Source organism: Talpa europaea (genome assembly GCF_964194135.1).
Source record: "Talpa europaea genome assembly, chromosome: 9".
Classification (NCBI taxonomy): domain Eukaryota; kingdom Metazoa; phylum Chordata; class Mammalia; order Eulipotyphla; family Talpidae; genus Talpa; species Talpa europaea.
In genome coordinates this window covers 65,981,568-66,005,865 of record NC_140076.1, presented here as the reverse complement: position 1 = coordinate 66,005,865, position 24,298 = coordinate 65,981,568, and the positions used below count along the sequence as shown (strand labels likewise).

The 24,298-nt window shown below is 41.8% G+C and overlaps 1 protein-coding gene across 1 annotated transcript in view; it reads right to left on the bottom strand.

Moving 5' to 3' along the window:
* Window positions 1-12,168, bottom strand: part of CREBRF (CREB3 regulatory factor) — a gene marked incomplete at both ends in the record, with an annotated part of 46,138 nt that extends 33,970 nt beyond the window's left edge. The window contains one exon of the mRNA XM_084242367.1: window positions 11,991-12,168. Within this exon, the coding sequence (XP_084098493.1) occupies window positions 11,991-12,168 (178 nt within the window). The remainder of the gene's footprint in view (window positions 1-11,990) is intronic.
* Window positions 12,169-24,298: the final 12,130 nt, after the last annotated feature.

The following is a 24,298-nucleotide window of genomic DNA, read 5'->3' as shown; positions in this document are numbered from 1 at the left end:
GCTTCCATATGATCCAGCAATTCCACTCCTAGTTATTTACCCAAATGACACAGAAACATTAATTCCAAAGGGCACCTGCATGCTTATGTTTATAGCAGCATTATTTACAATAGTTAAACTATGGAAACAACCCAAATGCCCAAAAATAGATGACTGGATCAAGAAGATGTGGTACATATACACAATGGAGTATTACTCAGCAATCAAAAAAGATAAACACATGCAGTTTGCAGCAACATGGATGGAGCTAGAAGGGATCATGCTCAGTGAAATAAGCCAGAAAGAAAAAGAAAAATACCAGATGGTCTCACTCATAGCAGGAATTTAGAAAACCTAAATAAGGGACCAGGAAAAAGACTAATTATAATAAAGTGAAAATCAATATCAACAAGCAACTACAAACCAGAGACACAATGGGGGGGGGAGATTAGGGAGGAGCGGGGAAAGGAAGGACTAGAGTCAAAATAAGGGGGGAGGTGCAATTGTATGGGGAATATAACCAAAATGAAAATGTATACATTGTGCAAAGATGAAAAAAGATGTAAGAATTATATAAAATAAAATATTTCAAAAAAAATAAAAAATACCAAAAAAATTAGGTTTGCCACACATACTTAAAAAAAATTAAAAGCACATTTAAGGAGAATCTTCCTCAAGATTCTCCTAAGAGAACACCATACTAAATCTCAAGTGATATCCCACTGGAATGTAGTCTTGGAGGAGGACACTAAACCTCTCTGGATTTTGTTCTATTTCTTTCCAAAGGCTGCTGTTCAACTTTAATCTTTGGGCTACAAAGACAACATGTGGGAACTGAGTTAAAACCTTTTGGGTACCAATAGAAAATACCATTAAAGCATTTTGGATCAATGTGAGTTGAATGGGAAGGCTGCTTTTTACTTCTGAAAACTGTGAACTACAAGATATTACGAGCTTTTTGCAACCTTCATACCTGTTAATCGAGATGTTCGGAGCACAAGACTAAGAGCAAGAGACAGTTTTAATCAGAACCAAAAACACACTTCTAACCCAGCCACCTTTGACTATACCCTTGAGGTGTAATGACAAAATATTCAATTTATACTTGTGCAGCGGTTCACAGATTACAAAGCACATTATTATACTCTATCATTTGATAAAACATGTTAAAGTATAATTGAAGTATCATTACCATCTTCCAACCTCTGTCAAACCATTTTTACATTTAAAAAAATTTCTACAAGAAATTTGTCCAAGGTCATTTCTGTCTCTCTGCAAACGTATTATTACAGAGACCATTTCTACTCTCAATGCCTCAAGACAATCTCTGGAGGACTCCCAAATCTATATCTTCTGGAGGACTCCCAAATCTAAACATGGGCGTGCAAGTCATACTGTGTGAGATACAGGCATTTCCATGTTCACTCACATCCTATCACCTCGAACATGGCACGTCCCACCTAAAAATTCCCGTTCTGTCGCGAGTACCATTACTCTCAGACATCCTGGCACAGAACACTGGTCTCAGCCTTGACTCTTTCCTCCTCTCCACTTGCTTTGTTAACCACGCCTATTCTTTTTTAATAAAAATATACTGACAACTTACCTTGTACCAAGCATACATGCAGCTAGTTTGACTTTGCTCTTCTCAACCCTGACATGGGCCTCACGATTATACATTTACCATTCCAATATTTGCCCTACAGATCTCCCTGTCTCCGTACTCACTCTCCCTAGTTCTTATACCCCAATAAAAAACTGTATTTTTTCTCCATAAACCATATCATATTAGCATTGTGTCACAAGTTTTCAGCAACTCCCAAACTTCTCGAGTAATGTTCAAAATACTAAGACACAATTCCATTTTCCAACCCCATCTTCCACTACTCTTCCATAAGTGTAACACTAATACTAGCTTGATCTGACAATTTCCCCCAATTCTTAAGGTACCTACAATCCCACTTCACCCTCCTAAGAATATTCAATAGTGAGACACCTTCCATACCTTTGTTTACAACATTTTCTTTCTCCTCCCCAATCCCTTGCTTCCACTAGGACTAAGAATGACCATTATCTCTCACACATCTATTTCAAAAGCAATGCCTGGTTCAGCACAGGCATCCAGACAAAAGATTTGACTGACGAATGGGAAATCCTCTAAGGCCAGAGGACTTTCCAGTAAGGAGTCAGAGGTGTGACGTTCTTTATATACAAAGAGGACGGTACAAAAAAGCAGTCATTTGATATATATTTATTAAGCATCTTTTATGTGCTTGGAAGTATGTTGCAGAAATTTGTTAATTTGAGTCTTGTGTGGCATCATGCAGTAAAAATATTTAAAATTGTACTACTGATTTTCTTTTTAATTTCCAGGAAGAATGAGATTTGAATTTCAGGCAATTGCAAAGCCCTGAGATTATTCTTGTTAAGGAAGGGGGGGTTGGATGAAAAATTATTTAAATTAACTTAATCCAGACACTGGAATGATACGTTACTCTCTCACTTCTTCCTCTCCTCACACACACACACACACACACACATTGTTGTTGTTGTTTTTTTTTTTTAAAAAAGATTTATTTATTTATACAAGAGCTGGGGTATAGACCAGAGGTGCAGCAGGGTGAGAGGATTCATCAGAGACAGAGCTGGGAGCAGAACAGGCAGATGGACCGAAAACACTGCTGAGGGGAGCAGTGGGCAAAGCAGGGGAGGTCTGCTGCGCCTTGTGGGTATCTCCCTAGCCAGATGAGGATCGAACCCGCGCTGCAGAGACTATAGACAGCTTCACAGCATGGCCCTCAACCCACTGTGCCATCGGGGAGGCCCACACACATATTGTTAATTAAAACAAATATTTTTATGCAGGTTAAAGATCTGAGTTTCAAAGAATCATTCCGTTTTGTGAGCTTTTCTACAGAAACCTAAAAACAGTACTACTAAGAGCAACAGCACAAAAACAGGCAGTGGTACAGGCAGAATCGACTTGAGTCACAAAGCAAGATTCCAGAGAAATCGCCATCATGGGACATTCTGGACATAGTCTAAAAAGTTCAGTAGTCCTGTAATCAGGGGCCTGGATGCCCCTTCAAAGCTAAGTGTCTCCTTCCTCCTTACTCAAGTTTGACACTTCTTCAAAAGTAGCATAAATATACTTGACAATTTTCAAATTCTTTCCTATTGTGTGAAATGGGCCATACCGCCAGTAGAGGACTATAGAACAGCTGGTACAGAGGTTATGGGCACAGCGCTACAAAGAGGTTGTGGACACAATTCGACACTAAGAAAAACTGGTATGTTCTATGAGATTCAAATTGGATTCAAGATCAAAGGTTCTGCTTTTTAATTAAATATCCGGCATTTTGGTCCAGATTCTCACTTGCCTTCATTAATTTGTAAATACAAGAATTCCCCCTTTAATTTGCAGAGCCTTACTTTCCAGGATATTGGGATTCACAATAATATGTAGAGTATCTAGTCCTGGCACAAAACATTCAATACATGGTGGCTATTTTTATTCTCAGCATCCTTCTTTGGTTTAAGATGTTCCTGGGATGTTGCTGCTGTGAAGGTATAAACCCAAATTCAACTCAGACCTTATATTGTCTAAATCCCTTACTTAGAGCAGAAACCCAACTGCCTGGAACTAGGGTGAATAAGAGATAACACCCTAGCCTCCTGCTTTATGAGACTGAATGACAATTATGCTGGTTTAATCAGCAAAAGAATCTTTGAATTCATAAAGTTGCACACTAGTCAGCTCTACACACAATAAACAACTGGTAGTCAGATTACCAGGGGAAAAAAGTTTTTTAGAGAGACTGCAGCTATTGTTCAAACAATTAAGTACAACTTATCTCTTCTTTATATATACATTGTGTATATATATTTATATATAGATACAAAAAATATGGTTTACCACAGATTCTGGATTTAAATAAGATTTATCGTTCTATCCAAACTACACAAATTCTAATAAAACACACATACACAGTTTAATCTATAATGTACTTGTCTCCACAGGGCTAGAGCTAAAAATAAATCAAAAGAGGCAGACTATCTCAAGTGTTGGAGAAAGAAGTATAGAATACAACCAGCATTTGCTCCACCCTCCCATCAGGCACCCAGTACTCTTATATCTCTCCAACCAGAGGAAAGAATAAAATTCATTTATACTAGTTTATTAGTTTTTAACTCTGGGAGTTTGGATAATTAGCAGGTATTAAGCTATAACGCAAAGGTAACAGGGACCTAATAATTTACGCTACTAGGAATATGTATATTTTAAGAAAAAAGAGAAAGTCCACTTAAAATTTAAAGCAAAGGGCTCAAACTAGACTACAGTCACAATCAATTACTATTTCTGGGTTTTGTTCGGCCCACACATTAGTGTTTTTAAAAAATTACATTTTGGAGTCCCCCATGGTGGCGCAGGGGTTAAAAACAGTGCTATCAAACTATCGCCAGCCACTACAGTACAAGTTCTATTTTTTTTTTAGTTATGAATATGAGTATTTATTTAGAATGAGAAAAAATTACCACTAATTACAGGAGCCAAGTTCTATCCCCGGCCGGCCAGGGAGCAACCCATATGGCGCAGCAGACCTCTTCTGCCTCACCCGCTGCTCCCCTCAGCAGTGTGTTTCAGTAGATCTGCCTGTTCTGCTCCCCATTCTCTCTGGTGAATCCTCTCACCCCCTGTACTTGTGGCTTACATGCTGGTTGTTGTATGCATAAATAAATAAAGCTTTAAAAAATAAAAATAAAAAATTCCATTTTAACCGTCAGTACTTAAAATGAAATTTTTTTGATAAAATTTCTGAATCCTGGCATCAAATGCTACTCTCTTAGGGAAAAAAAAAATCATCCAGACAACACTGGGTACATATTCCTAGCGAGTTCGTTTAAACTGAACTACCTAAACTGAGTAAAATATTCCCTGTTCCCTAATTTGCTCCAATCTCCCCCCAGTTCCATTTTCAGATAGGAATTGAAATTCAGAGCTACCAAAAAACCTGTTTGAGACTATAGGTAACTCCAGAGCTATCACACTTTAACTATTCTACAACTCAACCTCCAGATAAAAAGTAATGTTAAAAGAGGTATTTTTAAAAACTGGTACATGAGGGTCCTCCCTGGTGGTGTAAGGGGTTAAGCCCAGCACTATGAAGCTATAGCCTCTGCAGCACGAGTTCCATCCCTGGCCAGCCAGGGAGCTACCCGCATGGTGCAGCAGACCTCTCCTATCTCGCTTGCTGCTCCCCTCAGCAGTTTATTTCAGTCAGTCTGCTTTTTTTGCTCCCCACTCTGCCTCTGGTGAATCCTCTCACCTCCTGCACCTCTGGCCTATACCTCAGCTCTTGCATGCATAAATAAATAGATCTTTAAAAAAAATGGAAGTCTCTTAAAAAAAAAACTGGTACATGAATGTTTATATAGCAGCTTTATTAATAACAACCTAAAATCTGGAAGCAACCCAAATATCCATCAACTGATAAATGGGGAAATGGTGGTATATATATTTACAAGTACTCAACTGATACTAGAAACATAAATCTCAAAAGCATTTTGTCAAGTAAAAGCAGTGAGACTCAAAAGAGAACACATCTTATATGAGTGCATTTATATGATATCCCAGAAAAGACAAAACTATAGAAAACAAATCACTGGGGTGAAGGGGATCATGAGACAGAAAAGTTCTATGTCATAACTTTAGGAGTGGTTAGATGATTGCATACATATGTCAAAACTAAAAATTGGGTGAATTTTTTATGAAAATTTATACCTCAATAAGACCGATATTTAAAAGTGGAGATTAGAGCCTCCCTGGTAGCCTTGGGATTAAGTCTCAGTGCTATAACCTCAGTGGCATGAGTTTAATCCACAGCAACAGAGCTAATCCACACGGCACAGCAGACCTCTCCTGTTTTGCCTGCTGCTCTCCTTAGCAGTGTATTTCAGTAAATCCACCTATTCTGCTTCCTACTGTGTCTCTGGTGAATCCTCTCACAACCCCCCTCTTGCATTTCTGACCTACACCCCAATTCTTCTACAAATAAATAAATAAATCTTAAAAAAATAAGTGAAAGTGCAGTTTAGAAAGTAGAATAAAACTACAGTGTACTATCATCTCTGCTTAGATGAGATCTGAATTGGATCTCCCTCATCAAAGGACAATTTTAAGTTACTGAATAAGTAGCAAACACAACACTAAGTACTCATATTCTGTACTGCAGCCTATGAAAAGTAGCATCTTTGAATACAAAGGAAAATGCTTCCTATATGGGCATTCATAGTACGGGGAAGTAGTACGTGGATAGGTATCAAAGACAAGTTGATCTCACAAGATTTCCCAACTAAGCATATAGAATCAACTAAGACATATAATACTATTCATATGCAAAATAAGCAGATAGTATGAATTTTTTGTTTGTTTTTAATTCAAGCAAAAGGAAAAAATAAAAAAAGGGAAAAGAAACCCAAATGGAATAAAGGAAGGGATGGAGGCAAGGGACACAATGGAGCGAAGTCAAAGCTACCTTGGCACTGGCAGATTGAGAGAGAGAAGGGAGGTAGTCAGACCTTGATGAGGGAATAGAAGAAAAACTAAAAACTATGGGGACAGGGGGAGAGATCAACCAACCCAAGTCAGAACTACACAGAAATGACTAGTGACCTAACTGTACAGAGCAGACCTAGGAGAATTTAAGGACAAGTGGAAAGCAAAAAAGCTCTTCGGCTCAGTCTCACAAAAGAATCTCCTCTTCATCTCTGCCCCTCATCCCCCTTAATGGAAACTTCATCTCCAGCCTCACCCCACACACACCTCATACACTTTTATTACCACCTTGAGTGGACCAGAATGCTGCCTTCATTGTTCTTCAAAACCTAGTTTAAATGTCACCCTTTCCAGGCCTCCAGGTGGTACAAGGGATTAAGCACTTCACTATGAAGCTGTCCACAGCCACTGCAGCATAAGCTCAATTCCTGGCCACGGAGCTACTTACATGGCCCAGCAGACCTCTCCTGTCCCACCCGCTGCTCCCCTCAGCAGTGTATTTCAGTCAAACCACCTGTTCTGCTCCCCAGTCTGTCTCTGATGACTCCTCTCAGCCCCGCACCTCTGGCCTGTACCCCAGTCCCTGTATGTATAAATAAATAAATCTTTAAAAAAAAAAAAATAAGGTCACCCTTTCTGTGAAGCTTCTCCAGCTTTCCCAGGCAGAGTTACTAGGCCTTCTTCAATATTTTCAGAACACTTTGTTCTAAATATTATCAAATGTTGAACTGCAATGTCTGTCTCCTCTAATAGTTTTTCACCTGCAACTCAGGTAGTGGATTCAATAGTAACGACAAAAATCCTTACTAAAAAACAGTTTTGAAAACATAACGAATCCACTTCACCTTGCACAGCACAGCAGGAGGCTGGAAACCTTGCTGTTTTCAAAGATTCTACAATAAACCTGTTCTATAAGAGTATCTCTATCCTCCCCCTAATTCCTTCCCATAAATCAAGGAATAATTTTTTTGTTATATTTTTACAATGCTTTAAATTTCTCAGTAAATGGCAAATATTTAACAGAGAAGGCAAATTCCATCAGGTGTGCTGTATATAGCAGTAAAAGGAGCACCTTGAATTCTGAAAGACAGGACATTAGATGGAAGAAAATTAGGTACAACAGGAGCCTGGAGAAAACTGCACAAGAAATCAGCAAGTTCATGATGCTGTCATAGAAAACGATCAAAGTCAACAATACCCAAAGATAAGTGAAAACATGACTTTGTAACAAAATATGTTAAAGTGGTTTCCTGTTAAGAGGACAAGATGATAGAATGATTAGAACTGCTGGTAATTCATAGGGAGATGAAAAGTTTGGAAAGCTGCTTAGGGAGAATTCCAATATAGCTATTGAAAGAAAAGTTGCAAACTGGTAAAAGGGTACATGAGCTGGTGACAGAATGGGACAGCACTACAGTCACAAAGTATCACAAGTTCCCTGCACCAAACTCTCCCCAAGGCAGCCATTCCACCCCCACCCCCCACCCCCGGCCACCAGGGGAAAACAGACTTACTAGCAAACATTACTTTTCAATGCTTCCCCCAAAAGAGGACCCTGTTATACAGAGGGAACAATTATCCCAAATAACTAATAAGCGGTTCCACACACATTTGCCAAACACCAGAGACAAATGTGCCACGCAGTACTGACAAATCCAAAGAACAAAGCACAACTTTTTTTTTGTACCTGGAGGGTGTATTGAACAAAGATAACTATGGAATGTATCTGAAAACAAACTAACAAAAGAATTTGAGGGATTTTTACATATCATCAAAATAGCTTCTCTATAAACTCTCATAAAAGCAATGAAGGCTTTTTGAGCAGATAATTAAAATTCTTCCCTTTCAACTAAGAAAGCCCAACATCTCTACTAATAGTAGACTTTATTACCTTCCAGAGAAGTAGTTTTTAGCAATTAAGAGTTTCATCTATTTAAGTAGTTCAGAAGCACTAGAAGGTGTCTGGCACAAATGAGAGGTGCTGGGAATAGGGAAATAAGAGGCAGACTTTGACCTCAAGGAGCTCACCCTTAAATGGGTAGAGAAATACTGCAGAGTGAGGCAAGTGCTAATAAAAATAAAATGAGAAGGACTGAAACTGAGAAAGAAAAGAAAATCAAATCCAGATTTGTGAGGTGGCTCCATGCAGACTAAAGTATTAACATATTCATAGTAGCAGAGCTTGAGAACACAATAACAATTTCCCAATATCCCTCTGTGAGACAGAAAACATTAATCCCCACTATTACAAATGAATAAAGTGAACTATCCAGAGTCACCTACGAAGCTTGCAATACTAGAAACTAGATTATAGTCCATGTGATCCTTTTCAATTTTAAAAGATCAATACATTCTTCTTTCTAAACTTTCATGTTTGCACTTAAAATCTTGCTCAACTCATCAAAAAACTGGTGATATATTAGATAAAAACAAAGCAAGAAGCTATCTATGAAGAAATTAAGTATGTGCCTGTGTGATATTTTTAGGACATGCTGTCTCTACTTCGGTGGGCACGTAGCACCACTTGACATTTTTCAAGGAAGGTGAGGTAAGGCAAGTTCTATCTTTTTGGGTTTTGTCTGAAAAAATATCTTACCCTACTTAAGTAATTCTACAAACATCTCAGGCAATAGCACAATGAATGTCACTTAAATTAACTGCATGTCAAATATGAGTATAAGAGCTAAATGTGTTTATTCGCTTGACTAACATCTTTTGAAACAGCTATTCAGTTTTGTTAAGAATATGCTAATGCACCTCTAAACTCAATAGTATCATACCCTTGAATATATTAAAGTTCATACATTAATATATTAGGTATCATATCTTAAAGTCAAAGTTTTTCAATCAGGAACATATCTCTAAAATAAACAGGACTCAACACACCAACATTTGCTTTAAACAGTTTTTCCAGAAATTATCTCTTTGCAAATAAAATAAAAAGGATAACATTGCCATGTGCTATTATTAAAATTATTCAAAGCAAGAGATAATGTACATTATGCAAGTGCTCAAATATTATCCAAAGCACATGTCTACATATTCTACAATATGGTAACATCCACTACGGCAACATCTGAGTACTTAAAACGAAGTGATTGAGATCTTAGAACAGGGGTTGACAAACAAGCTATAGCTTTTGACCATAGCTTGCTCATTCTTGTGAGGTTTTACTGGCATAGTCTGTGGCTATTTTCATGCTACAATTTGTAGAGTTGAATAGATATGACAGAAACTATATGGCTTGGGACCTCCCTGATGGCGCATGGGGTTAAGCATCAGCACTATCAAGGACTCCGCAACTACTGCAGCACAAGTTCGATCCCAGGCCCGGAAGGTGACCCACATGGCCCAGCAGACCTCCCCTGTCTCGCCTGCTGCTTCTCTCAGCAGCGTGTTTCAGTCAATCCGCCAGTTCTGCTCCTCACTCTGTCTCTGGTGAACCTTCTCACCCCCCTGCACCTCTGGTCTGTACACCAACTCCTGTATGCATAAATAAATAAATATTTAAAAGAAAAAGAGACTATATGGCTCACAAAACTTACATATTCATTACTGGACCCAACATAGAAAGTTTGTTGAACCCCATTTAAGAACCACCAGAACCAACGATCTAACAAACTCACTTCTAGCCTAGAATTTATCTATCCTGCAAAATGAGCAACTGAATATGGTAAAAGAGTCAGAATTCTTTCCCAAAACATCCAAGTACAAACCCACATAGAAACAAACCTCTACTGATTCATTCAAAATCTGTAATACTGAATACTAAATTTTTTAAATAGTGAATATAATTTTTATCTTTTTAAAACTGATACATCAATAAAATTACATACAAGCTCATTAAACTGTCAATGTCGCTTATATTTAGTTAACCACCATCAGGGGCGATACTAGGTATTCCTTTACTCCTCATACTGAAGAATCCACATGCAACCAAACAGAACATATCATTGTAAAAGTTTGTTTTCACCTGTATGACAAATAGAATGGAGATGACAGGTAAAGCATCAAAAAACTCTTCTTGTGAATGTAGTTAGCCTCTTCTATTCTTACCACTCTAAAATCTCAAAACAACTATCTCATTTAAATAAAAGAATGACACCCAAATAAGTCCTAGTGGATCTATCTGCCATTCTTAGAATAAGAGAACATTTTGTTAAATATTCAATGCTAACTGAATTTATCAACCAATGGAACAGTAAAAATGGCATTGAGTAAATATTCCAAGTATCAATGAAGGTTTTAAGGTTAGCGATAGCTTTTTTATAATTAATGATGGTATTTTAAAGCACTAGGATTTGGAAAGCCAACACAATACTAATCAATGAAATAACAACTGGTTAAAAAAAGTAATGTTTTTATTTGCTGTAAAAGTTATGTTTAAGATCTGGAGTCTATCAAAGAGTCAGTGATTAGTTTTACATAGTCTACATAGTTTACATAGAACTGTGAACAAAACATGTCAAATTACTACAGAAATGGCTAACCCATTTATTTACCAATTGTTATCTTTCTTCAGCTAGCCAAATAGGAGACAATGCAAATTCCTAAGCAAACACAGTCTGAGGCTTGTTCCCACCCGGAAGTGCTTAACCAAAGATGCAGCCACAGCCTGGAACCGTTGACAATACCAGTGGAGTCACCGATTATAACTGATGGTAACACAAGGCTAAATTAAGCATTTTTAAGGTCAATAGAATGCCAAAACAATCACAACACAATTAAAGTGATTTTCTAATTAGTCATACCACCCACCTCCCCAACCACCATCTTTGGTATTACTCCTAGCTTTGTATTACAGGAAAATGGGAAGAATATTTAAAAGTACAAGTGATAACCAGTTTACCAAGGTCACAAAATTTCCATAACAATCTCACTTTCTGCTTAAAAACACAGACCTTCATCCTATTTCTCACCTGCTAAGTATTCGAAAGACAAAGTTCTAAAAACCCTTCAAATCTAATTAATTTTTCTCAAGGCTCACTTCTCTCATGAAGTTGATTTACATGCGCTACCAATTAATGTGAGCAGGAGGGTTGAATTAATATTAACACTAGGACAGGCACAGAGGGCCCGTGCTTAATCTTTAAAAGGCATCCTGATGAAAAATGGAAACCCCGCCCTGCCCTTAACTTTCTCGGCTTTTCTAGTTCTGGTTTTCTCTGGACAAGATCCAGGAAAGCAGAACTTCCTTCTCAGTGCCTGCCTCTAGCTGAGGCCTGGTGCAGAAATTCAGAACACTAGTTATCCAAGTACCTCCTTAAGGTAGTCTTAAGGCTCAAGTCCGCTCAGAAACAGCAGAAAGGTTTGCTTTCTTGGGCGGGCAATTACAGGGTATGGCAGCCGGGTTTGTCAGGAAGCGAAGGGCCGAGACAGAGGGAGACTCCAGAGACTGAGCTCCATATCTAGTCCCAGGAACCACCCCCAGGGGCGGGTGGCCTGCCTTCGGTACTTCCCTGCCTCCTCTGCTCGGGTGGGGAGTGCGGGCTCAGGCTCTCCTGAGCTACTTCCAGGTCCGATGGGACTCGCCTTCGGACACCAGAAACGCCCCCGGCCCGGCTCCCTCGCCCTTTGCCCTGTCTCCTCCCCTCTCGGTGACCCACCACCACCGGTCCCCTCCCATCTAACATGGCCGCCCCACCCGCCCCACCCCCGGTACAGCCGAACCAATTGGGGCTCAGCGGCACCGCCTCCCCTGCTCCCATTGGCGAAGCCGCCTCCACCCGCCTGCCCCATTGGAAACAGGGCCTGCCATTCCGCGCCGAGGACTCCGCCTCCCAGCCGCTTCAAGCTGCTTTGAGAAGACATATAAACAAATCCCGAGAGGGCGGCCCCTCTCGCCCGTCGCTGGGGCGGGGACGGGAAGAGGGGGGCGACTACCCCCGAGCCACCCCTGCCCGGGGCCCCCCAACCCCAGCCCGCGCCTCCTCGTCTCCTGCCAGCCGGGTTCCAACCTTCGCGGCCCTGGCCCTTCCTCACACGCCCCTCTCTCTCCTCCTCCCCCGCCAGCCTCGCCTCCCCTCCCTTCGCCGGCCCCTCCCACCCGCTCGCTTCTCTGACAGGCCGGTTGCCGGCAGCCACGGCCTCCCGCTCACAGGCAGCGGTGGAGGACCCGGCGGCGTGGCGGGGCGGACGCCCGGCACTGCCCACCCCTGGCCTAGCCTGCCGCCAGCCCGTGGGTTCCCTCTACCGCCGCCCCGCGCTTTTATATAACCGTCCCGGGCCGGGGGTGGGGGAGGGGAGCCGAAGCCCCCGTGACCGGCCAGCGGCAGCCTGCGGGCCGCGCGCCCCTAGACTCGGCCCTGGTCCCGGCCCCCGCCCCGCGCCGGCCCGGCCCAGAGCCCCGGCGCTGCTGCCTCCTAGGCCGGCGGCCCTCCTCCGCCCCCCGCTCGGCTGGTTCCCCAGCCCAGGTCCCGGCCGGCTCGGGGCGGCGGGCAGCGGCGCTCACCTGCGGGTGTGGAGGCGGCTCAGGGGCTGAGTCCAGTTCCGCTGCAGGGGCCGCGGCCCCTCTCCATGCTGCCTCGGGTTTGTTTTGTTTATGTCCTTCCTGACGGGTTCCCGGAAATCGCGTGACTCGCCCCCCTCACGTGGGCCGCGGCGAGGAGGAGGAGGGAGGCGGGGGCCCGCCGACCTCGGGCCAATCGCGAGGCGCTCTGAAGCCCGACCAATCAGGGGCCCGAGCCGGCCAGGCACCCTCGTCACCTGACGCCGGAGAGGCGGGTTGCCGGGAAAAACCAGGAAGAGGGGGCGGAGCGGGGGCTCGCCGTCTGCCGCTGCAGCGTGGGCGTGGGGTGTGTTTGACACCCAGCCACACTCACGTTTGTAAGCGATGTTCGTTTACAAAGTTTGCACAGCCACCGTTTTAAGTTATCTCTTTAGCTACTCGGAGAGGCCGGATGTGTCCGTATATTTCCATCTTAAGGTCACTGAAACTTGAAGGGGCTAAAGGTTTAATAAAGAGTATTCATTTAGTAGGGGGGTTGTATCGACCTCGTTCATGACTGTCTTCCCCATCTGAACCTCTTAACTCACTGAGACTCACCTTGCCTCACTGTTGCATGCATTCAATTTTTATTGCTCACATATGCCCTAGACGGAGGAATCAACAGGGCTGTGGATCTTTGAGAGAGACCACACAACTGTGCAGAATGCTACGAGTAATGTCTGCCAAACAAGCCTTCGTAACATATGGGCCTGAGGTTTTCTTCTGCTCCCTAGTCCTGTTCGTAACAACAGCGACCCTTTATTGAATGTGTACTATGTGATGGGCTTTTCTCAGTTCTCCCCACAAGCACCGGCAATTGTAATACACCAATTTTTCAGATGGGAAAATTAAAGTTTAGAGGAATTAAATTACTTGCTCAAGTTCCCACAGATAAGTGACCCACTTTGTTACCCTCTGTACTTCCAGACTGCTCTTTATACTCCTTAAAGGAACCGAATTTATCTTCCGAGAACAGAAACTTGATTTTAGTAAGCAGAGGTAAAGAACTGGGTGACAGAATTGTTTGTTCAGATTCCTTAAGCATGCCAGTTTTCTCTTTGGAAATGTGGCTCCTCTTTGCACAGATCTAGGGAAGCAGTAGAACGTAAACGTTGACAATTTTGGACTCAAACTTCTACAGATCATAAGCTTCAAGAGGTTAGGGACTAGCCATGTAATTGATCCTCTACATGCCATGTCAACATAGACAGTCATTAAATACTGTTTGAATGTCAACCTGTATTTTTCATGCTTGTTCTGCTCTGTGTGAACCAGTACAAATTGTTTCACCTCTGTAAGGCTCCTCTGCAAGTACCTCATGGAATCGATGTGAGAATTCAGTGACATCTTCTAAGACACTTACAGTGTTTAATGAGTGGTAATATTAGATTGTTCAAGGACCCCATTTAGAAGAGTTACTGTAGACTTAATAGCAAGTAAGGTTAATTCTGGGCTTCAGAAGTGTAACAGCTACTAACAAAATACTTTTATATAAATATAAATAGGTGAGTCGATGTATTCAATAGATACCTAAGAGGAAAGTAGAAGAAAATCGCACCTCTATCCTCCACAATGCCCAGCACATAGTAGGGCCTCAGTGCTCAATGAAGGAATGAGTCTTTTCCCTAGTGTACATTGAAACCCCAGTAGAAAAACCTAGCTTGGGAAGTTTGAGCCAAGTTCCTCTCATTCATCCTCCCATATGAGATTCATGCATTAAATCTCCATGGAATACATCAGGGACTATTCTCTCTCTCCTAATACTATTTTTGGAAAAGTTCCAGCAGATGGTTAGCTCTTCCATTATTACACTGCCCTCTGGACATAGGTGTGTTCACCACCCCTATTCTGTTCCTTGGGGTCAAGGAACAGGCAGATTCTTCTCTTAGGGCTAGGCTCTGCCCACCGAAGGCACTTACCAATGAATTAAATTGGATTCCTGCCTTTGCATCGCCTGTTGTCTTGGAAAGGACTGAGTTTTGGCTAACAGAGACCTTTCCATTAAGGTTTGTTAACCACTATATCCTGCTCTGAAGTGAATGAAATCACTGACTGCTAATTGATTTGTGTTTCTCTGGGGTTTTTTCCTGCCAGATTGTGCCACAAAGTTGGCAGGAAGCTGGGACTCTGGAATAGCACTGACTTGAGGTTTAAGAGGCTCTTCTTGTTCTAGCCACAGAGTGGTAACCTACTGCCACTGGCACTTCCGAAGTACTTAACCTTGCTCCTGTAGAATCATATATGTGCTGGGGTGGCCTGATTCAGAAAACTATTCTACACAAACATGAGGCAAAGAGGAAACAAAACAATACTTAGGACTCCATTGAATTCTTAAAAATAAATATTCTATTTCCAGATTAGGTAACATACATACACAGTACAGAATTCAAAAATTATGAAAAGGTATTTAGTGAATACTAAATCTCCTCTGTGCCCTGGCTCTTCATTTCTCCTTCTCAGAAGCAACTACAATTACCCACTCTCTGTGTATTGTTCCAGAGATAGTCTTTGTCTATGTAAACATTTCACCTTAAACCTCAATGTATGTGGAACACTGTTCTTGGACTCAAGACCCCAATTTGAGCTGTACAAGGTCCCGGGTGAGGGGCTGGACCTCTCTGGGTTGCAATTTCTACACCATGAGGAATCTGGACTAGAACTGTATGTTCTCTGTGATTCTTTAACATTCAGTTTTCCAGAAAGAATGAAAACAGTTGCCATAGGGTCCTAACTTCCCTTTTGACCTAAAGTTTGTACTGTGTGTAAATCATTAGAGTACAGATTGAGCCCTGCCTGCAGATCACGTATATGTTTGCTAAATGAGAATTATCCTTGTGAGTCAAACGTTTTTCTTTCCTGACCCCTCTGGACCTGTGTGATATGTTAAGATTTCACAGCTTCAGAAGTGAGATTAATTAACTCAAAGCTGGAAAATCTCCAAGAAAAGCTGTGTCCCTCTGACACTTTTAAAAACGGACTTGCTTTCTGAGAAGACTAGAATATTGCTGAGGTTGAATGTAAAAGAGATACGAATTGATGGTTGACAATGGGACTCATCCTTCATTCATCTCTCCTGAAAAAAATTCTTAGGCAGAAGAATAAAGATCACTTCTTTCCATTGGTTTAACCTCTCAATAGGATGCAGTGTCTTTATGTAAGAGCTCTGACTGGTTTCTTCTCCTAAAAAGCACCAGGTTCAATCCCACATGCCTGCCCTAGTCTATCATTTACTTACATACCCTGATTCCTCATTCTGTAGACCCAGAACCAGGCCTGCTGTGGGATAGAAACTGAATGACTGCTTGTGATCTAAATGCACAGGTTAACATCGAAATCCTATTCACCCTATTCCATGGCTCAAGATGCCAAAACTTCTATTAAATCTACTTCTATCAGGTTTATGTCTGTGCCCATTAATTCTCTACCACTCAGTTGAGTACTGGATGTACTACTTGCTTTGCAGTATTTGTATCATGAGTGTTGATAGTATTTTCTCAATTAAATAAAATGGCATAAATAGTAATGCAACCTTGAATTATGGAGAATGGGGGACATGTCATTAGACAGCATAGTCAAGCCTGCGTTTAGTGATGGGTTGGGAAAGGGAAGGAAAAGAAATAAAGAAACTGACATTTGTTGGGTGCCCGCTCTGTACATGAAGCCACAGTCCTTGCCCTGGATTCACCGATAACCTGATGGCTTGTAAAGCTCACAATACAACACTAGAGCTTATAAGAGGGGAGCCCCTGGCACAGATGTTAAGAACATAGTGTAAGTGTTTCAGGGCCATATTCTTGGTAAATTATTTGGGCAAGTTAGTAACCCACAGGAGTTCCTTGATTTCAGTCAAGGTCTTTTGTTGACTTGGAGGATTAAACGCAGGGCCTGATATATATATATATATATATATATATATATATATATATATATATATACACACACACACACACACACAGAGGATCCTCTGTCATCTTCCAAGGGGGAATGTGACTGGAAGAGCAGCAGGAGAGAAAAAGCATGGCAAGAGATGGAGACAAGCAACTCAGACTGTTTTATGATTTCATTATCTTTCTGTCAAATTTGTTTTGTCTATTTTGCTAAGAGTGAAAACTTCTAAAACAACAAATGGTTTTTGTGGTTTTTTGTTTTGGGTTTTTTGTTTTGTTTTTGTCAGCTCTGAGCTGAACATGCACTGTTAGTATCAGTAACTCTTAACTGATAACAAACCAGGAAGCCAGGGAGTGAGAACAATCTAGCATTTGTTTGGGGAAAGACTCCCAAAGTACAGGTACAATAAGACTTTCTGTTGCTGAGGCCAGAAGTAGGACGATAAAAACAGAAAGTGGAGGAATAGACTGATAAGAAGCAGGAACCAAGACCTGTAGCTGTGATAATATTCTGTTGAACTACATGAAGGCACACCATTCCAAGGGACCCAGTCTGGTGTAAAACTGTGAAGTTAGCTTTCCAAATGCAGTAAGTAAACAGTTCGGACAATTCAGAGTTGAGGTGGTAGATAGTAGGAGGTCAGGTGTATCCAAGATTGCTGCCCCCCCCCGCCACAAATTCATAAATTCATAAACTTCCCTTGTGCTACAGCAGAACTAGGGATGGTGCCGACCAGCTTTAAGTGAGAGTTTTCATCATGTTTTCACAAGATACAGACTCTAAGCATGAGATGTGTAAAATAAATGGGAGCGATTTTCCGCAAAGGCCTTTATACTCCAATCACAGTGAGACATAAAGCCCGTTAACAAACATGTAGATTCTACCCTGTTAGGATGAGAAGCAGGAGGAAGCCTCCAAACCCAAGCCCCATAACACAGTGCTCAGCTAGGCTCATGGAGGGCTCCCTGTCTTTCCACCCAGATCTAGCGGGCACCTGCTCCTTGCCTACAAGGGTGAGGCACCCATCACTCAGGCTATCGCCAAGATTCTGGTTCCTGATGAGCAGGTTATCGCTCATCTCCAGTGTCCCTATGATCGCTCAGCTCGACTGGGGGCGTCTTGCCCACTTTCCCATTTGACACGTCCCTGTTTGGCAAAAGGAAAAGTCTGCTTTGGGGAAATTAAGAGTGGGATTATGACAAAGCAGGGGGCAGTTTTCCTCTCCTCTTCACAAAGTCAGTAACACAGGCTCCTATAAACACCATGGAAGAAAGGGAGGACCTATTTGGTGGGGAATAGAGGAGGAGGAAGCATTAGAAAGAGGCTGATGTGCAATAAAGTAAGCCCTTACTTAACATTCTTGACAGGTCTTGGAAACCACGACTTTGAGCAAAATGATGTATAACGAAACCCAGTACTCAAATAACATCACTTAGTTCAACGCAATCATTTTAACATTGATAAGGAAGAAAAATCCTGGCCAGCATTAAACAAAATGATGTTATTCCAGAATGAGGACATGCTATGCTGCTTTTTGCCCTGGCCCCACTCTGCTGACATGCAAGGCAACACATGGAAAGTCCTTATACTTGGCACACAGCAAGTACTAGGTGAAGCTCTGCTATTGTTATTTCAATTTTTACTGAGGTATAATTGATATTAATATTAGTTTCAGGTATACAGCATAATGATTCCATATTTGGATATATTATGAAATGATCAACACATCCCAAGTACTACTGGGCACCACATATAGCTACAAATATTTTTTGTGATGAAAAATTTTAAGATCTACTTTCTTAGCAACTATCAAATATGCCACATAGTATTAGTAACTGTAGTTACTGTGATGGTCAATACATCCCATGAGTTACAACAGGAAGTTTGTACCTTTTGACCCTCTTCTCCCATTTTGTCCCCCTCCGATACCATGTGACTTGCAATCACCAATCTGTTCTGTTATCTATCAATTTGTTTCCCCCCATAGCTTCCACATATAACTGAAATCATATAGTATCTATCATTCTCTGATTGACTTATTTCACTTAGCTTAATGCCTTCAAGTTCCATCCACCCCATAACAAATGGCAAGATTCACTCTTTTTAGTGGCTGAATAATATTCCACTCCAGACCACATTTTCTTTATCCATTCATCTAGTGAAGAATACAGGTTGTTGCCATGACTTGGTTATTGTAAGTAGTGCTGCAAAGCATTTTTTTGGTGGAAAATAGTGGCTGCATCAATTCATACCAACACTTGTTATTTATTTTATTATACTATCCATCCTAACACCAGTGAAGTGCTATCTCATCGTGGCTTTGATTTGCATTTCTCTGATGATTAGTTGAGCATCTTTCAGTACCTTTGGCCAATATGTCTTCTTGGGAAAAATATGGACATTTTTACAATATTAATCCTTCCAATCCGTGATCATGGAATAGCTTTCCATTTATTTGGGTCTTCTTCAGTTTCTTTAATTTATGTCTTAGTTTTTAATATATAGATCTCCTTAATTTATTATTAGGTATTTTATTCTTTTGATGCAATTGTAAATAGGATTTTCTTAATTTCTCTGATAGTTGATTAGTGAATGGAGAGGCAACAAATTTTTGTGTACTCGTTTTGTATCTTGTAACTTTGATAAATGTATGTAGTAATTCTAACTTTTTGCCCTTGAGCTTTTAGGGTCTTCTATATATTTAATACCATGTCATATATAATTAGTAACAGTTTTAGTTCTTTCTTTCCAATTTGGATGCCTTTCTTTTATTTTCTTTGCTTAACTGCTCATAATACTTCTAATACTATGTTGAATAAAAGTGGTAGGAAGGGCATCCTTGTCTTGTTCCTGATCTTAGAGGAAGAGTGTTTAGGGATTTTCATGGATGAGTGTGGTAGCTGTGGGCTTTTCTTTTTTAGACTTATTTTTATTCATTTATTTATGCATACAAGAACTGGGGTATAGGCCAGAGGTGCAGGGTGGTGAGAAGATTCACCAGAGACAGATTGGGGAGCAGAACAGGCAGATCTATTGAAATACACTGTTGAGGGGAGCAGCAGGCGAGACAGGAGAGGTCTGCTGCGCCATGCGTGGGTTAGCTCCCTGGCCGGGGATTGAACCACGTTGCAGTGGCTAGCAATAGCTTGATAGTGTTGTGTCTTTAACCCCTGTGCCACCAGGGAAGCCCCACTGTGAACTTTTCATCTATGGCCTCTGTTATGTTGAGGTAATTCCCTCAACACCTACATTGTTTCTTTTTTTAAATCATAAATGGGTGTTGAATTTTCTCTATTTTTATTATTTACAACAATGCTTCTAAACTTTTCTGGAGGTATGATAAAAGCCATAGACCTGCAGGTGATTTCAGGGTGGTTACAGATATGTGTGTAGTACCCCAATAAGGGCCCAACCGAGGTCAGACAGAGGGATACACTCCAGTGTGCAGAAATAGCTGCATGATTTACAGGTCTAAGTGCAAAATGAAAATGCAGGGCCTCTTACTCAAAAGTAGGAATTTCAAGGCAAGAGTATTAAACTAAGGGCAGATCACTTCTAATCATGGTCCTGTGCAACTGACAGGTCCCATGCCATGAAGCTGGTCCAAGACCTAGAGCTTTAGGTCAGACAATTGTACCTTTGTTTTAAGCAAACTCAGTATCTAGAGATTGTAATTTACAAACTGTGCACTTGAAAGCTGGCCACCCACAGAACTCTTTCCAAACAAACTCCCAAGGAATTAACACTTACTAAACACCTTTGTGCAAGATTGTAGGGATCAAATATTTCAACAAGTCAGAGATTCTGCCCAGCAAAGCTTTTGCAGCCTTAGGGACAACCCTGAAAATTACACATCATGATGGCAGAAATTAGCAAAGGCTCCTGTGGGAACCCACAGCTTGGAAAGAGAGGAACTTGGAGAACACCTCCAGGGCCTGACAATAGTCAGATGGGATGAGTAGAGAAGGGTGCCAGGTGTGCCAAGAAGGGAGAGGTAGAGTGGGAATAATGCCTCTCCTGGAGCTGCACTCTGCAAAAGCAATGTAATACACGAAAGTTCCACTGTGACCCCACTTATGCCCGGACAGAGCAGGGAGTCTGCGCATTCACTCAGTCACTTAGGTTTGTATCTGAGCCTTCCTGTGGGCTGCTCCTTTGCTGCAGATACTGCAGGAATGAATCATGGCGAAGAAGCTAAGTCTGCAAGACCCGAAGTGGGTAACACGGAATAATCTACCCTGGAAAAATGCCACGGAGACACAGTGACAGCCCTGGGCCTTGAGATCAGACTCTCCTGGAATTAAATCCCATTTCCTCTACTTGTTAACTTGTGGCCTTGTGCCTTGATTTCTTTGTCAAGCATGTGGCTTTATACCTTTATCTAATAGGGCTGTTGTGAGAATTATACAATTTGACACACCGGAAGCATTTAGAAAAATGTCTTGCATATGCAGCTGCTACATACCTGTTAGCTGTTATTATTAACAATATAACAAAGAAAAACAACAAGTTGTAAAAGTCCCCTAGAATCTCAGAAATGGGACAGACTTGGAAGAGAGGCTTGGAAACCCCATAACCATACCCCAGTGAAGGAGCAGCGAGATCTCTGGAATGGTAGGGAATTTGACGTACTGAGAAGATAGTCTCTGGGTGAAACTGGCTAACCTGCATAATCTTGGTTGACCTCAGTTTCTCCAACTGTAAAATAGGAATGTGCCCAACTCACTTCATAGGATAATGTACGTAGAAATACACTTAGCACACTGACGGTGACTGGGGTGCTGACAGTTGGCCAAGCCATGCGTGGCCTTGAATCTTCTTCACAGACTCTCTTCCTCTGCCCACACCTTAGGGGTGAGTGCTCGGCATCTCTTCTCATCCACACCTCTCCACACTGGCGCCCTTCCGCCTGCTCCTTCTCCTTCAGTTCTGGACCCCATAGAGCAACTGCCCACATAGACACCTTCATACTCTCCTTATTCAAGTCTGAACTTATCACTGCTCCATCGCTGTGGAAGGCTTTGCCATGCACCCTGTTGGGAACCTGGGTAGAATTCTCTATTCCCCCCACCCCCTCACAATAGCCACTCAATCATCTGTGTGCTCCAATGCAGCGTCTTCCCTGACTTTGGTTCCTTCTGAATTCCACGATCCAGGACACTTCTCTCTCTCTTGGACTCCTGCAATTCCTTGGTCACTGCTCGGCCAAGAACACCTCGACCACTCTTTACCTGGCTCTTATTCACTTTTGGGGTTTACCCTTAAGGCCATTTCCTTCAAGAAACCTCCCCCCACCATTTCTTGAGTGTTTCTCGTGCCCGTACCCAGCAATCTGTACTTTTAAGCTCCAGCACCTGGCTGCCATGGGCTCCATCCACTGGGAGCCCTGGGGAGCAGTTTCACTGTCTCCAGACTGCACTGGAAGCTCTGGGGGGACAGGGCCTAAGTCTCTGCTGCCTGCCATGGCCAGGAGCAGCTGACATCAAAGAGGAGCTGAAAAAACTTGGTGAGTGCTGGTGAAAAGCTCTGTGGCTTGCAGAGTCACATTTAGTTTCTGAACTCACACTTCCTCAAATGCAGTGCTGGCTTTTACAAAACATCTGCTTTGCTTTTCTATTCTGGGAAGGTGACCCACAGTAGTACCCCTCTTGGGCAGTGTAAAGAAACTATGGAAGGAACACCTGTCAAAAGCCTGACAGCAATTGGAGAAGAATTCTGAGATCCATGTGGGTGGCTATACCAGAAAAAATCTTAATCTAGCCTCAGTCATCAGAATATTCCCACTTTGGAGCTGGCCTGGAGGCTGGGGGTACAGGCTTGGAGTGGGAGTTAGGGAAAAAGAACTAAAACATTTCACAAGAAGGGGGTTTGAACTCAAGCCACAGCACAGGCTGAATGAAAGCCTTGCTTGGAGCAGCTGGGAGTGGAAGAACAGTGTGGCTTTTTCTAACCCATGTGGGACCCCAGAACATGAATGCCCCAGGCTTCCACTTTGCTATGTGGGCAGAATCAGAATCAATGCTCCCTTTTCATGTCACCATAGTGTCACTGGGGGCACCTCTACAGAAGGAGGCTGCTTGCATAAGCTGGGCACTTGGTCGTGTCCTGCACTATATGAAAGCGAGTCAGTCTGTGTGAACTCATTGATTTTCATTGATTCAAAAGTGTCAGTGTTTTCATAAACCTAGCTGACTTCATTTCCCCTGACCCTGAATTACTCTAAAGAAAAAGGGGTATGTGTGTGAGAGATAATTACATAATGCTTGAGGAAGCATTAACACCATTCAGACAAAAGTATCCCCCAAATACCTATTTTCCCCCAATTATCAAAGTCTCACATGCTTTGTGGAAAATACACCAAGTTGTAAAATAATCATTATCAACATTTTGGTCTATTTCCACCAGGATTTTTCCTGTATCACTAAGTTTATTTATTTATTTTTTGAGATTTATTTATTTATGCCTACAAGAGCTGAGGTACAGGCAAGAGGTGTGGGGGGTGAGGGATTCACCAGAGACAGAGTGAGGAACAGAACAGGCAGATTGACCAAAGTACACTGCTAAGGGGAGCAGCGGGCGAATCAGGAGAGGTCTGCTGCGCCATGTGGGTAGCTCCCCAACCAGGGATCGAACTCATGCTGCAGAAGCTGTGGACAGCATCATAGGTTGCGTCTTAACCCCTTGCGCCACCAGGGAGGCCCTGCTGTATCGCTAAGTTTAAAGTCCTTTTTTTTTCTCTTAATATGAAATTCTATTACCTTTTATTATTAAAGCTAATATTTCCACTGGAGAAAATGCTGAGAAGGAAAAAGAAATTGATGATCACTTGCAATTACCATCCAAGAGCAAGTAATGTCAATGGTTTTGTTTGCCTCTTTCATCTCTTTTTAGGCATATATTCTGGGATGGGGGAAGGATTTAATGCACTATGATAATCCTTCATTTGGATGTAGCATGACCTATTTAAACATCTCCTGATGTTAGGCATTAAGGCTGGTTTCAATGACCTGTGCTGTGATAAATATCCCTTGTGGTGGTATTTTATATTGTGCTTCTTTTCCCTTGAACATTATGAATCTTCCACAATTCATTACATCCATGCAACTCAAAGGGAAAGTCGAAACAAAGCTGGGGTGGAGGGGGAAGTAATATGCTGGAGTCCATCTTCATTTTCAATACATTTGTTCTTACACAGAGGCATGGAATAATGAGAAGCCATTCTAAATGCCTAGGTATGTGTTTAAAAATATAATTTAAATATAGTTAATATTGCAGCAATTGATTCACTGAGTTTGGAGGAGGAAGAAATCCAGGGCCAAATTTCCCATGACTCTGAGCAACAATTTAAAATAACTTCTCAATTCTAAAGTTGCCTCAGCATGGTAGAA